Consider the following 13501-nt stretch of genomic DNA (forward strand, 5'->3'; position numbering starts at 1 on the left):
ACCGGGGGGAGAGACACCGGGCGGGCGGCACCAGTTGATAACCAGCGCTCATGTATAAATGACACTGGAATCACAGGAACTAAAGCCGATACTCGAAGATAGCAAATAACATGACGGCATGGTAACTTCAGCGTCTGGTTGAAATCGCAGTCACAGCACCACTCCATTTTTGAAAAATTGTGACGATGATCTCCGCTGATAACCTCAACGGTATCGCTTGGCTTTTCAAGGAAGGCGTATAGCGCTGTGGCTTCACTCGAAATAGCAAACTCGTACTCAGATTTCATCGTAGACGCTACCTAAGATGTACAAATACGCAGCACCAAGCTTAACTCCTGATCATAGCCATAATGCGTCCACCTTCCTTTGAACGACTCTCTCGCTAAACTTTCATTTTCTACGCGACGCTGATGACGCATGAGAGACTCCAAGCACTCCTTCATTGTGGACGATGAATCAAGATCGAGTTTGAGCTTTCCAAAATTGGACTCGATGCGATTATTCGTATTATTGCGAAAATGCGGCAGTCTTTGGCGGCGATATCTAGTCCACATGTCCTTCGACTTGTCCCAATTCTCACAGAAGTATTCCCAGAAGGAGGTGTTCCCATGCGCGCAGGAAAACTTCTCCAAAATAGAATAATTCTTCGCGTATTCCTCGTTGGACGGAGCGTCTACCAGATTGGAGAAGAGATGATTCATCGAGTCGTACTCGTCTGCCGAATAGCGTCCGAAGCGAGCCTCACGAACCACACTTCGCAAAAACTTCAAGACGTGAAAATGACAGAGCAGAATAGTAGCATCCGGAAATGCCTCCCGTATCACACTGATCTCTCTCATGTCTTTATCAACCATCACCATGCGGAGCGACTCCCAGATGACATTGACAGTTTTGAAGTGGCTGAGGACCTTCCGCATATGCCAATCCGAGTTGGTCTCGATAACGGAGTGCTGTACGAACTGACCAGACCCGAAGGCATCCATCACCATCAGACTGCAAAGCTGGTAGTCGTATCTATAAAACATAAAAACAAGCGTTAAAAAGAATGAACAGTTTAATCCTGTTTTGAGCCGTAGCTTAAAACCTGGTAGGAAACCTGGTACGAAACCTGATTCGTATCCTGTTGGAAGCCTGGTTGAAACAAGGAATGTAAACCTGGTGTAGAACCTGTTATGAACTTACCGATTGGTTTTGTGCGTACAGTCCACCAGCAACAGCTCCGGATACTTAGCAAACGTCGCTCGCATGTGGCCTGTACTCAGTGAGATTGATCCTGTCTCCCCCGTTGACGTGTCATCGACACTTACCACGTTGTTCTTGTCTTCCTCGCCGAAGCCGACAAGAAATTCGGCAACAGCCAAATCATCATCGGCCTGTCCACGGAGCTCATTGCGAATTCGGGTAAGAAGATTCGCCACATCTCTCTGCGTCACTTTGTACCTGGAGTTGTCACGGATGTACTCGTAAATTCGGAGACTCTTGCCTCCAGCGCGTACCATCAACCGAAGGTCTTCGACTAGAGGCTCAAACATCGGAACTTGGCGATTGTGTGGATAATGTTCGTAAATGTCCTGGGAAAGTTTGTGGTTGTGAGTGTAGATGGGATTTTTGATCTCTAGAATCCACTTTCCTTTGTGGTACACACTCTCCGCAGTAAAGCGAAATGGACAACCAGTACCTCGAAGCTTGAACTGCTGTCTCTTTCCAGATCCACGGCGGCGGGTCCGCGACCCGTGCGTACAAATGTATCTCCGGCGAAAACGGGGAAGGTCTTCGGGTAAGTATCGCATCGAACCACCGTCCTTGGCGCGCTTAGAAGCACGCAGCATCTTGTTGCGTTTGGCGACACTCTCCGATTCGTGCACCACAAGATGCGCACTTTCGGATTCGCAATACGATTCGCGGTATTTCTCCCAGCTTTCCCAGTTTGTGTGGTAGCGACGCAGCTCCTTCCCTTCAAAAGAGCCCTCCTGGTCTGCTGGAAACTCCTCGTCGCTAGCACTGCCGCCAACCTGCGTGGCCACCTCCCTCTCACCTTCCGATTCTGAGACGCTGGACAAAGGGATCTTCGTTGACGGACGCTTCGTCTTCAGAGTGGGCTTTGCGCTTCATTCCTCCAGCACGGCTCAAATTTGGAAATGAATGGATTTTGAGAAGCTGCGCTGCAGAGATACGTGCGATCAGGTGCCGTATCATGAGATTAGTAGGTGTAGGGGAATATTTTCAAATCATGGTATTTTACTTTATTAATTACAGCCTGGCAAGAAACCTGGCGAAACCTGTGCTTTAAACCTGGTCAATAGTCGCACGGCTATGCACCAAAAACCTGGGCAGTAGGTTTTTCCAAAATTAAAGTGAAATTAAACTAATCCAAACTCATATTTAATCAGGGTGAACCAGTCTAGCAATTACAATGCCACCCGCTAATAAGAGAAAGAAACATGTCAGTAACATAGAACGCAGGCTCGACGGCTCTTTCTACCGGCACACTATCAATCCCAGCTTTACTAACCGCCCACCAAGCACCGAAGAAGCTAGAAATTCGATCGATGTGATGCACAGCGGTGGTGGTCTATTGCCAGCAACCCAGCAAGACGAGGTCGAGGAGGATGGTTTAACGTCGAAAAAGTATACGGAAAACGCTGGGTGAATAATTTTGATTTTTTTCTCATCCAATGGGTTGACTATCACGAACTCACCTGGGAACCTGCCCACAACCTCGCCTGGAAGCTGAAGGTGATTTTCAAGAAGGAGATTATCGACTTCGTCTGGCTGTATTAGCTTACAAGAAGACGAAAGCGCCCATCGCGATAGGAAACAATTCCTAGCCTGCGTAGCGCGCGGATTAACAGCCTTCAGCCGTAGATAGTGAATGATTATCTCTATCTAGGGCTAGGTGTCCTCTTACTCACATGCTCTAAGTATGGAGGACGGCGTCTCTCAGTAAAAAAACGTTTCAGCGTGAATAGTCAAAACCTTCCAAATGCAATAAAAAGTATCTACTACAGTTTTGAAGGTAGATGTATTTCTGGTACAGAGGCAATAGTTCCATTTCTGGATTTAGCTGTAGAGGTGCTATGGAGCCACCAGCTCTTCAGGTGGAGCTCGAAGAGAGTGCCCACGCAACGCTGGATAGGTGTCGTGAATCCCGCCCTGCAAATACAGTTCGAGCGTACGAGCTAGCACAGCGCGAGTTCAAGGCATGGTGTGACCGCAAGAAATTTCATGAAACTACGCGCTACCAAGTTACGGCATCGAAGCTACATCTATTTCTACGTGAAGAAGTGGTAGATCGCGAAGTTCGTGCCAAAAAATCACAGCGAAAGATTGGAGTTGCTACTGTAGAGATGTACGTGAACGCTATGTCAGATTTGTACAGCGATCAACAGACTAGAGGTGTGAATTCACACCCTCATTCACGCAACAGCTTGATCAATGCACTACTTTTGACGCTGAAGCGAGAAAAACACGAGAAAAATAAACTCGAATATGCTGACCGAGGCGTCGGATCTCTCCTGGATGGGTACTGCACCACAGCCGATCTGGTTGCGATTTCTCGTTATTATATGGGCCTAAACACAGGTGCTGATCTACGGAATCGGATGAGTCATTTCCTGTGCCACGCATATCTCTTAAGAGGCGAGTCTGCCCGTAATTTGGAGTTACCCGACCTTTTTAGTGTGATTCTGGAACACGAAGGATTTACAGATTGCCGGGCACTACACCTTTGCCCGGCCAAACTCGGATTAAGCGACATGCAAAGTCGGAATATAACTTCGGGTTACGTTTGGTTACTTGTGTTTATTACATTAAATTGCGAAATGTGCAAGCAAGGCCGATTTTGCCGCAAGCAAAGTCGGAGAGAGACCAGCTCATCTGCCATACTGCATATCTTCGAGGTCCCTAGCGGCAATGACAGCATCGCGACAGTGTAATTCCATCTGACCCACTAACGTGGGCGTCGTACACCGCATGTTTGCTCGAGCTGCCCGCTCCAAGAACTGCATTTGGTGCTCTCCGAGAGTGATTAACTCGCCATTTTCATCGCGGTGCACTCCGCGACGTCTATCGCAAATTTGTTCTCGGTCGACAGCCAGTTCGCTCTTAATTCTTGACTTAAGGACGCTGAAGCACCCCTCGATGGGGTTGCACATTGGCGAATAGGGGCCCAGCCGCAGCAGCTTCAGGTCTGCGTACGCTCTTCCGTCTGACTGTGAGCAGGCGCGTTGTCGAGCACGATCACGATCTTCTTGCCGCGGAAGTTCTCACGGAACGCCTCAGACTCTTTCACCTTTTGGAATACCTCTTCGACAAATTCAGCGTTGCAATCCATCTGAATGCTACCTCGTTGGAGGCGGTGGTGCACAAGCCCGATGGTCGAATTTACAGCACATTGAATCTGCAGGTTTGGCCCTTTGGACGGAGGCAAAGCCACGACGGCTCGTGCTCCTTTCTTAGCACGACCGCGGGTGCGCATGCAGTAGACGTTGAAGTTCGTCTCGTCGTAGTACACTATGCATTTGCCCTTGCGATGGTGCTTCAGGAGTGTTTTCGCGAACTTCTGGCGCTTTGCCTTGTTAACGTCATTGTTGCAGGTTGGGGGCTCAATTCGCGCTTGCTTGACTGTGTATGTCAAGCCCACCAAGTGCCGGCTAACCGTGGATGTAGACAGTGAGATGCCAGTGTCGCAGGTCAGCATGCTCACCATCGTCTTCAACGTGAACGTGCAGTTCTCGTTCAGGTAGCTCTCCAAAATCGCCACGACCTCGTCTGTTACCTTCGTTGACTTTGCACGTGTGCCTCCACGTTTTACATCATTGGCACGATCACGCTTGACCAAGTCGTATGCTGTCGACGATGGAAAGCCGTTGCTTGCCGCGACAATCTTCCTGTCAGGGCGACCAGCACGGTACGCGTCGAGCACTCGCAGGCGCTCCATTGGGGTGTGAGGTGACACTGGGCATCTGGGGCCTTAGGAGACGATTGGAAAGTGATCGTAGAAGCTGATCCACGCTACAAAGCCACCTAGCGTCCATTCATTTTGGCGCGCGCGGCTCTCGGTTTGGCGCGCTCCGTCTCTCTCCGACTTGGCTTGCGGCAAAATCGGCCTTGCTTGCACATTTCGCAATTTAATGTAATAAACACAAGTAACCAAACGTAACCCAAGGTTATATTCCGACTTTGCATGTCGCTTAATCCGAGTTTGGCCGGGCAAAGGTGTAGTCATGATAATGGAGCAGGGGAAAACAAACCAGTTCGGCCGTCGTGAGTTTATTAGGCACATCAATGTTGAGGTTTGCCCAGTTGGGGCACTCGATCTGTACCTGCTTTATCACTGGTGTGTGCAAATGGAAGTGGTACCTAACTATCTGGCACCTGAAGACTGGTACGACATCAAACTTCTAAAATCGAACAAGAATCCAGCAAAATCAATGACATACCGATCGCATTACGACGCCACTATAAAGGCATTCACAGCATTAGGCATGCATACAAAGGCTAAGACACATGCGGCACGTGGTTCAGGAGCAAGGATGGCCGAATTAGCAGGTGCTACAGATTCACAAATTCGTCGGTTAGGAAGGTGGAATGCATCCGCAATGGAGGGCTGTTACCTGAGCGCTTTGCCACGAGAAGCGATGCGGTCACCAGCAGGATTTCCCCCTGACAAAAGGTCGTTTTTCTTAGAGCGGGCAGCTCTTCTTCCTCCTGAGCAGCTTCAGTGTGGCGTATTTCCCTTTGTCGATGACTATATGGCGTCATACAAACAGCAGTCAGCACCCAACGTAGCAACTGGGGGCTTCTTGGTGCTACTACTGTACCTTCGTATAGTTGTCCTACAGGACGCGGTGCTGCTGCGTGACCTTCACCCGACCCATAAACTATGGGCTCACCCTCCATTTAGCTGCAGCGAGCTTAACACATTCGCAGCTGAACTGAAAACCAAAATGCTCGCAGAGAAATCACCGCAAGCGGATCATTTGAATGACGTTATCCCAGATTTAATGCAGCATCTAAGACAGCAACAAGAACAAACACTGACACACATTGATAACAAACTCAGCGAAGTCGGTAATCACATTAAGAATTCGATTTCACAGCTTACCTCTGGTGCCGCCACCGTACGTCTGACCTTGGACTTGAACACACCAACTGCTGCAACCTCGGCTCCAGCTCAGACTGGTTCCAATGACGAAGCCGCAACCGCATGCACAAGCACCGGAGAAACCTGACGCTCCCTCACCAGTAGAGGTTGCAGTAGCAGAGCCCATTGAAGCAATCGACCCGCTCTTGATGATCGACGGTGAGATGCTCTCGCCCGACGAACGCGTACAAGTTGAGTATTTGGTTAATGCCTTTGTGCATGTTTGCTCTGGAGGCCTGGGCAAAATAAAGGCCGAGCCTTACGTGATTCCATTGAAACCTGGCGCCCAATCATTTGCATGCCGACCCTATCCGATACCGCAAGCATATCTCGAAGCCACGAAGAAGGAAATCTACCGCCTTGTCAAGCTTGGAGTGTTGATCCCTGACAACACATTGGCGTGGGCATCCCCAGCTTTTGTGATCCCCAAGAAAGATGGATCCGTGCGTTTAGTGTGTGATTATCGACGACTGAGCCGACTTCTAGTTCGGAGCTTCTACCCACTGCCGCTGATTGCCAACCTTCTCCGCCAGTTTCGCAAGTCAAAGTACGTCTCATCACTCGACGTCCCGATGGGTTACTATGCGCGTATGCTCGCAGCAATCAGCCGCTGTATCACGGCCACTGTGTTCCCATGGGGAAAGCTCGTGTTTGGCTGCTTGCCGATGGGAATTAGTACAGCTCCGGATGAATTTCAGTCGATCATGAACATGATGCTAGGAGATCTGGATAGCGTGTGGGCGTATCTGGATGATGTGTTGATTCTTTCAGACAGTTTTGAGGAGCCCATCACCATACTACGAAAAGTGTTTGAGCGCTTCGAAGAGTTCGGGCTTACGATTCACCCGCGGAAGTCGAAACTCTTCACGACTCCGACAGACTATTTGGGCTACCGCATAAGCACGACAGGAATTCAGCCTCTTCACAGAGATGGCCTCCGGCCATCTCTAGCATTGTACCACCGCGTACACGACGTGGACTCCGATGATTCATCGGCATGGTGAATTACTATCGAGACATGTGGCCCCGACGTTGCCGCAATCTTGTCGCCATTGACAGCACTCATGTCAACGTCGACTCCGTTCCGCTGGACTGACCAGCACGAAGACGCATTCAAGCAAATGAAGTCAGTAATGATGAAGACAGTCGAGTGTGTATTCCCCGACTACAGCAAACCGCTCCATGTCCACACAGATGCCTCGGGCTACTAACTCGGTGCTGTTATCTCACAGGACGGACGACCAATAGTCTTCTGGTCGAAGAAGTGTAACGACGCACAGAAGAAGTACCCAGCCAACAAGCCCGAGATCCTGAGCATCATGTTGGTTCTGCGCGAGTACAGAACGATGCTTCTCGGACACGAAGTGCACATTCACACGGACCACCTGAATCTGACGTACGGAACGTACAACAGCATCCACATGCTGCGCTGGAGGATAGAGATCGAATAGTTTGGACCCGAACTGCACTACGTGAAGGGAGAGAACAGCGTCGTGGCTGACGCACTTCTCTCGACTGCCTCGCGACTCCGACCTGAGCAGACCTCAGCCCGATGCAATTGTTGCAGCAGTTGCTGCACCGACAGTGGATCCACCCCAGCTCAGTAACATCGATCTCAGAGAGATTGCACGAGCACAGTTGCGTGTCGGCACTGCCACCCTGAAAAACGCCAAGACGCAAGAAATTAATGGCGTTCAGCTCGTCGTGAACTCGACGACAGGAAGCATCATTGTTCCTGAAGAGCTGGAGCAATCGCTATCCGCTTACCATGAGTGGCTGCTGCACCCAGGTGTGACTGCCATGTTGAAGACGATGCAGAATCCTTTAACTAAAATCCAGCGCGACGTCGAGTGGCATGTTCAAGGATGCCTCAGTTGCGCCAAAAACAAGCATCCGACGGTGAAATACGGCAAACTGCCGGAGAAGACTGTGATAACTCGACCATGGTTTGAAGTTGCGATCGACTCGATTGGCCCGTACGGAAAGCAGAAGCTCCGAGCCATCCCGATCATTGACACGACCACGCGATTGGTAGAGCTGCACTCAGTGATCGATCCGTCCAACAACGAAGCAGCCTACATGTTTGATCGGTTCTGGCTGTGCAGATACCCACGCCCATGTCGTGTGATCTACGGCCAAGGGGGCGAGTTCAAAAAGGAGTTCTTTGAACTTCTTGGGAGCTACGGTATCGTGGCAATTCCGACAACCACTCGCAATCCACAAGCAAACCGCATCATTGAACGACTACATCGCGTGATCGGCGACAAAATGCGCATTCAGTCCATTGTGAACCAGGCCGATTGGGTAAACTTCTTGCATGACGCCACTTTTGCGCTAAGATCTTCGTTCCACTCGATGCTAGGTGCCTCACCAGCACAAGCAACGTTCGGCCGTGACATGATCGTTGATATACAGCACGTGACCGACTGGGAAGATCAGCATGCTCGAAAGATAGAGCAAGCAAGCCAAAACAACGAACGAGAGAGCAAGGAACGACGCACGTGGAATTATCAGTCGGGCAACCAAGTCTTGCTGGAACGCGACGGCAACATCAACAGCAAGTTGACCACACTGTACGACGGGCCGCTTACGGTTCTTGCCGTCCGCAACAACGGGACGCTGGTCATTGATAAGGGCCCATACACCGAGACAGTGCACATCCGACGCATTGTCCCTTACAAGGTCCAGCGTGGAGATGACTGTGAGCTACCAGATAAGGAGGCAGACAACTGCTTGAAGCTCGTCTACATATGCATATCATGAGATAAGATCATCGAGGCAGAGGAACTTCGATAGGATAGCTGCAAGCTAGACATCTAATCTCAACAATTCATCAGCTCCAAAGCTAGCAGCAAGGACTCGTGACAACCGCCTTGGGCCGCGCTGTCGGCCATGTTGCTGCTGCTCTTCTTCTGCAAGTTGCCGACTAGGCTGTGTTTGACACCTCATTATAGCTTTGGTAATTTATATTTCAAGCGTTTTTACAAGTCGGCGAGATTGGCTGTATCGCATGAAAATTTCAAGTAGAACTCACAATAATACCATTTCAAATGTATAGAAAGGTCGATTTGCAGGATATCAATGTGATCCCGAGCGGTCGATTTGGCTGCCGTAGCTCAATTTATCAGCTAGATTGTATAGCTAGATCGATTTGTACTTTTTAAAGACCTCAATTTAATAAAACGACTTCGTTTATTTAAAATCGAGCATCGGCTAAGTGAATAGGATAAAAAGCCATGCCTAAAAAAAACCGAACCAGAACCACGGTTCTGATAATTACTCAGAACCCCTAACAATCAGGAACTGGGTTCTGAGAATTTTTGGGTTCGGAGTTTAAGCCCAAGGGTTGAAGTTTCACATTTTGGGTTCAGTAAGAGCTGCGACAAGACACAAGAACATACCGGTATTACTAAGTACCGGTATATCGGTAGTACTGGTTTATTCCGAATTCGTAATTAAAATGCACAATACTGTGGTATTAATACGCTACGTATATTTAGAGTGCGTGTATGATTCTGATCATCAGAATCATGTACAGTACTGTAGAATCCTTTTCTCATTTACTCGTCAACGACCTTCCCAGTCTTCTTGTGAACCTGCTTGGTAGGCACCGTACGCTTAGCCGGCCACGCATGCTTGGGGTCGGTCCATACCTGCACCTTCTCGAAAGTGGTCTTACCTGATGCCGTCAGCGAGATCCCATTCGAGGCCTCACCGCACGGGTAGATCCGAGCGGAAAGAGCGAAGCGGTTGTTCACGAACACCTCCACCGTCGACACATCCACAAACAGGTGGAAGTTGAGGTTCTCACGCGTAACCTTGTACGTGTCCTTGTCCGCCTCCGAGCTGTCCGCCTCCGAGTCCGAGTCCGCCTGATCAGCCGAGTCTGAATTCTCATCAACCTCCTCATCAGATCCAGCGTCCGAGTGCGAAGCAGCATCCAGATCAGAGACAGACTCGAAAACGTCGTAGAGGTAGAAGTGGCCCCACACCGGGTCGTCGACAGGAGTCACCTTGTTGTCCTCAAAGACAGCGCACTCGGCGTTGGAGCTGCTGGTGCGGTCGATGATCACCATCTTCTTCTTGTCGTCGTACACAATTGTGGTTGCCTCATCGCCCGTTTTGCTGTGACGCACAGTGAAACCCACCTGCGTCCCGCGCTCAAAGTTCGCCACCTGGGCCTTGATCTCGAACGACTTGCCCTTGGACTTCAGCGCCCGCGATCTGCCATTCAACGCCATACTGTAGACTTCCTCCAGAGTCTCGGGGTTACGTAGCAGCTTCAAATCGCTCAGCGGGCGCACCTTTAACGTCTTGATCGTCTTGCTCTCCACGGTCGAGCCGTCAGCCAGCGAGACGTTCTTAGTGTCGGACACGATCCAGTCGCCCTGGCCGACCAGGTGGTCGTCTGCATCGTAGATATCACGCACAATGGCGATACCAACCTCACGAGGGACCGACAGGACACCGTCCCAGCCCTGGGGCTGTCCTTCGGCGAAGTTGTTGTCCTCAGTGATCCAACCAATCATCACGTCCTTGCCGTGCTTGTCCGTGTAAATGCTGTTCGCGTACCAGTCGCTGCGGTCCGATATGCCGACCATGAGGGGGGTAAATAGACCTTCATCAGAGCCCGAGCCGCTGTCGCTGCCGGCGGCACCAAACGTACCAGTGGCCCACATCGGGTACCGGTTCGGCTCACCTTCAGCAGCGAACAGCATAACGTTGTGCAATTCACCGTCCTCATCCTTCATCTCACGGTAAATGGTCGTCTCAAAGTTGTAGCCCCAGTTGGCGCTGTAACGAGAGAACTTTACGTTTTTTTCCTGTGCGAGCAGAAACCCCTTGTACTCCCAGTCCAAGTAGTCTTCGGAATGGTAGAGGAAGATACGCGGACCCGCGTTGTGGATGCCACCGGCCACCAACAGATAGTTGCTTCCGGTGGTGGCGTCGAAGCCGAAGTGCTTGTCCAAAGACTGCGAGTGGAATGGCATCGGATCACGCCAGCCGGTCACGTTCATGCCCTTGGGCGGTAGCTCAATGAGCGGCTTAGTGCCCTTGTGCCACGTCGAACCACCATTGCTGGTGGTGGCGTACATCACGTGTTCACCAAAGAGGTACTCCTTCTTCCACGAAATGGGTAGGGCGGTGACACCCGTGTAGAAGATGGTGTGCTTGCCGTCAATAGCATTGTTCATCGCGAAACCCGAAAACACGCCGAGGTTGTCCCACTTGTCCTGGAATGGCAGAAGAGCATGCGGGTAGTCCTTCCAGGTCACCTGGTCCTTTGACACGGCGTGACCCCACGTCATGTTGCCCCAGATCGTCGAGTTCGGGTTCGACAGGTAGAACATGTGATACAAACCAGTGTCTTCATCGTAGTAGGGTGCGCACGGGTCGTTCATCCACTTTTCACGAGCCACGAAGTGGTAAACCGGACGGAACTGTTCGAAAAGCTCAGTACCGGGCTCGGCTTCCACGATGGCGGCGTGGGCATTCTCGGGGCTGAAGACCAGGGCAGCGACGAGGGCACTAAATGCCATGATGCTCGGGATCACCTTCATGCTTTATGAACTGAGATGCCTTCGGAACGCGGCGTTCCTAGTTGTACAGTGCCCTGGAAGCTGCAAAGAAATTTGAGGAATGAGTGGAGGTTGACCAATGCTGGACAACCATTTTTCTGTCCGTGGATCGCGAGAAAAAGACAAAAAGGTAAAACAGAAGGATAATGCCCGTTTTGTGAGCTGCACGTCACGTTCTTGTTTCCTGCAGAGAGCGCGCTAAGTTACAAACATAAGGCCTTTTTAAAGAGCTAATACTGTAATACCTTTATAACATACCGGTGTTTTTGCTCAGATACTTCTTGCTCCAACTCATGTAAATTATACGACCAAATCGAAGCTACTGTATTACCTTTTTTTGGTGATCAGACATTGACGGAATTCAGGGCCTACCATTCTGTTCACTTCTACTTTTTGAACATAAGTTCTGAGCTATTAATACTGTATGGCCTTAGAGCCTATTCCTATCTTCAGTACTATTATAGAAAATCCTCTTTTCAGCTCTACATTAAGACCGTAACCTATTTCGTTAATGCATCTACATGTATTTAAATGAAGCGGCGTCACGTTGCCAACGTGACATTGCTAGGGTTCAAAGCCGAACTGTGATCCCAACGAGAAAAAAAATGACAAAACCTGGGGTGATTCAGAAAATAAAGACAAAAACCACTTATCGTGACAAAGCCTGGGGTGGTTTCGAAATATAGTGCCAGACTTCCAGGCAAATATACAAATGACAAATTCTGGTGTATTTTTTTAGGTATGAGATTTTGAATCGTATGATAAGATTTTAAAAGTACCAATCAGATACTCAATGCCAGTGAGTTCTACCGCCGACTGGGATAGAAGTCCTCATACTTTCGCGCTGAGCGTCGTCATTGCCAATTCGGCCTGAAACTACGTCCGGTATGGACGTTCCAAGTACTGGACCGACGACACTCAGTGTGAAGACAGGATCAACTATTTCTCTTGCGAAGGGCATGCAGTTCGCCCAGCGCAAAGAAGCAACGCTCCATATCAAGAATTTTGCACTAGCTTAGGGCAAACGCGCAATTACGTGTCAAGCCAAGTCCGGAGGTAAAAACACGCTATACGTGTGCGCAAGCAAAACCAATTGCTCTTTCCACGTGCAGCTGATAAAGTCGCAGCGACAAAACTACTTCGAATACCACATCAGCTCGCTTAACGTTGCTCACGAGGGTTGCAGTGGCACCGTCAAGGTGACTGCTGCGCAAGTTGCTGCAATGGCTACCACTGTCGCTGCTGTCCACTCCAAAAGTGCACTTGATGGACCCTCCCTACAAGACAAAGTCAAGGAACTTGAAGGAGTTCACGTGCCAACTCGCATGATGTATTGCGTCCGAGACGTCTTGATGGAAGATACAGCGCTCGATTATGCTGAAGGATGCAAGCGTGTTCAGTCCCTATTAGTGCTGTTCATACGTGGAAACCCGACCTCCTACATTGACATTGAGTACGCAGCTGACAACCGATTTCGGCGTGCGTTCCTATCTCACCCTGATGTCCACTTGCTTGGTGAGACTAGCCAATCAGTGATTGGGTTGGATGGTGCCTTTCTGAAGCATAAAGGAGCTGATAATATCATGCTCATTCTCGTCGGTCGCAATGGAAACCTTGAGAACATTATCCTGGCTGTCGCTATTTGTCCTTCTGAGGACGAAGTGAACTGCGCTTGGTTCATGCGTTGCTGTGCCGCAGCTGGGGTTGATACTTCATACCTTCCGGGTTTTTCAGACCGTGGGAGCGGAATTATCGCAGCCGCGACTTCACTTGGAAT

At 50.0% G+C, this 13501-nt stretch overlaps 1 protein-coding gene across 1 annotated transcript; it reads right to left on the bottom strand.

The window, feature by feature from the left end:
• Positions 1-9705: 9705 nt before the first annotated feature.
• PITG_14238 (glycoside hydrolase, putative) lies at positions 9706-11706 on the bottom strand (the record flags this gene model as incomplete). The annotated part of the gene is made up of 1 exon (XM_002899286.1): positions 9706-11706. One exon carries the CDS (start codon positions 11704-11706, stop codon positions 9706-9708), a length of 2001 nt encoding a protein of 666 aa, XP_002899332.1.
• Positions 11707-13501: the final 1795 nt, after the last annotated feature.

This window comes from Phytophthora infestans, genomic scaffold, assembly GCF_000142945.1.
Source record: "Phytophthora infestans T30-4 supercont1.32 genomic scaffold, whole genome shotgun sequence".
Classification (NCBI taxonomy): domain Eukaryota; phylum Oomycota; class Peronosporomycetes; order Peronosporales; family Peronosporaceae; genus Phytophthora; species Phytophthora infestans.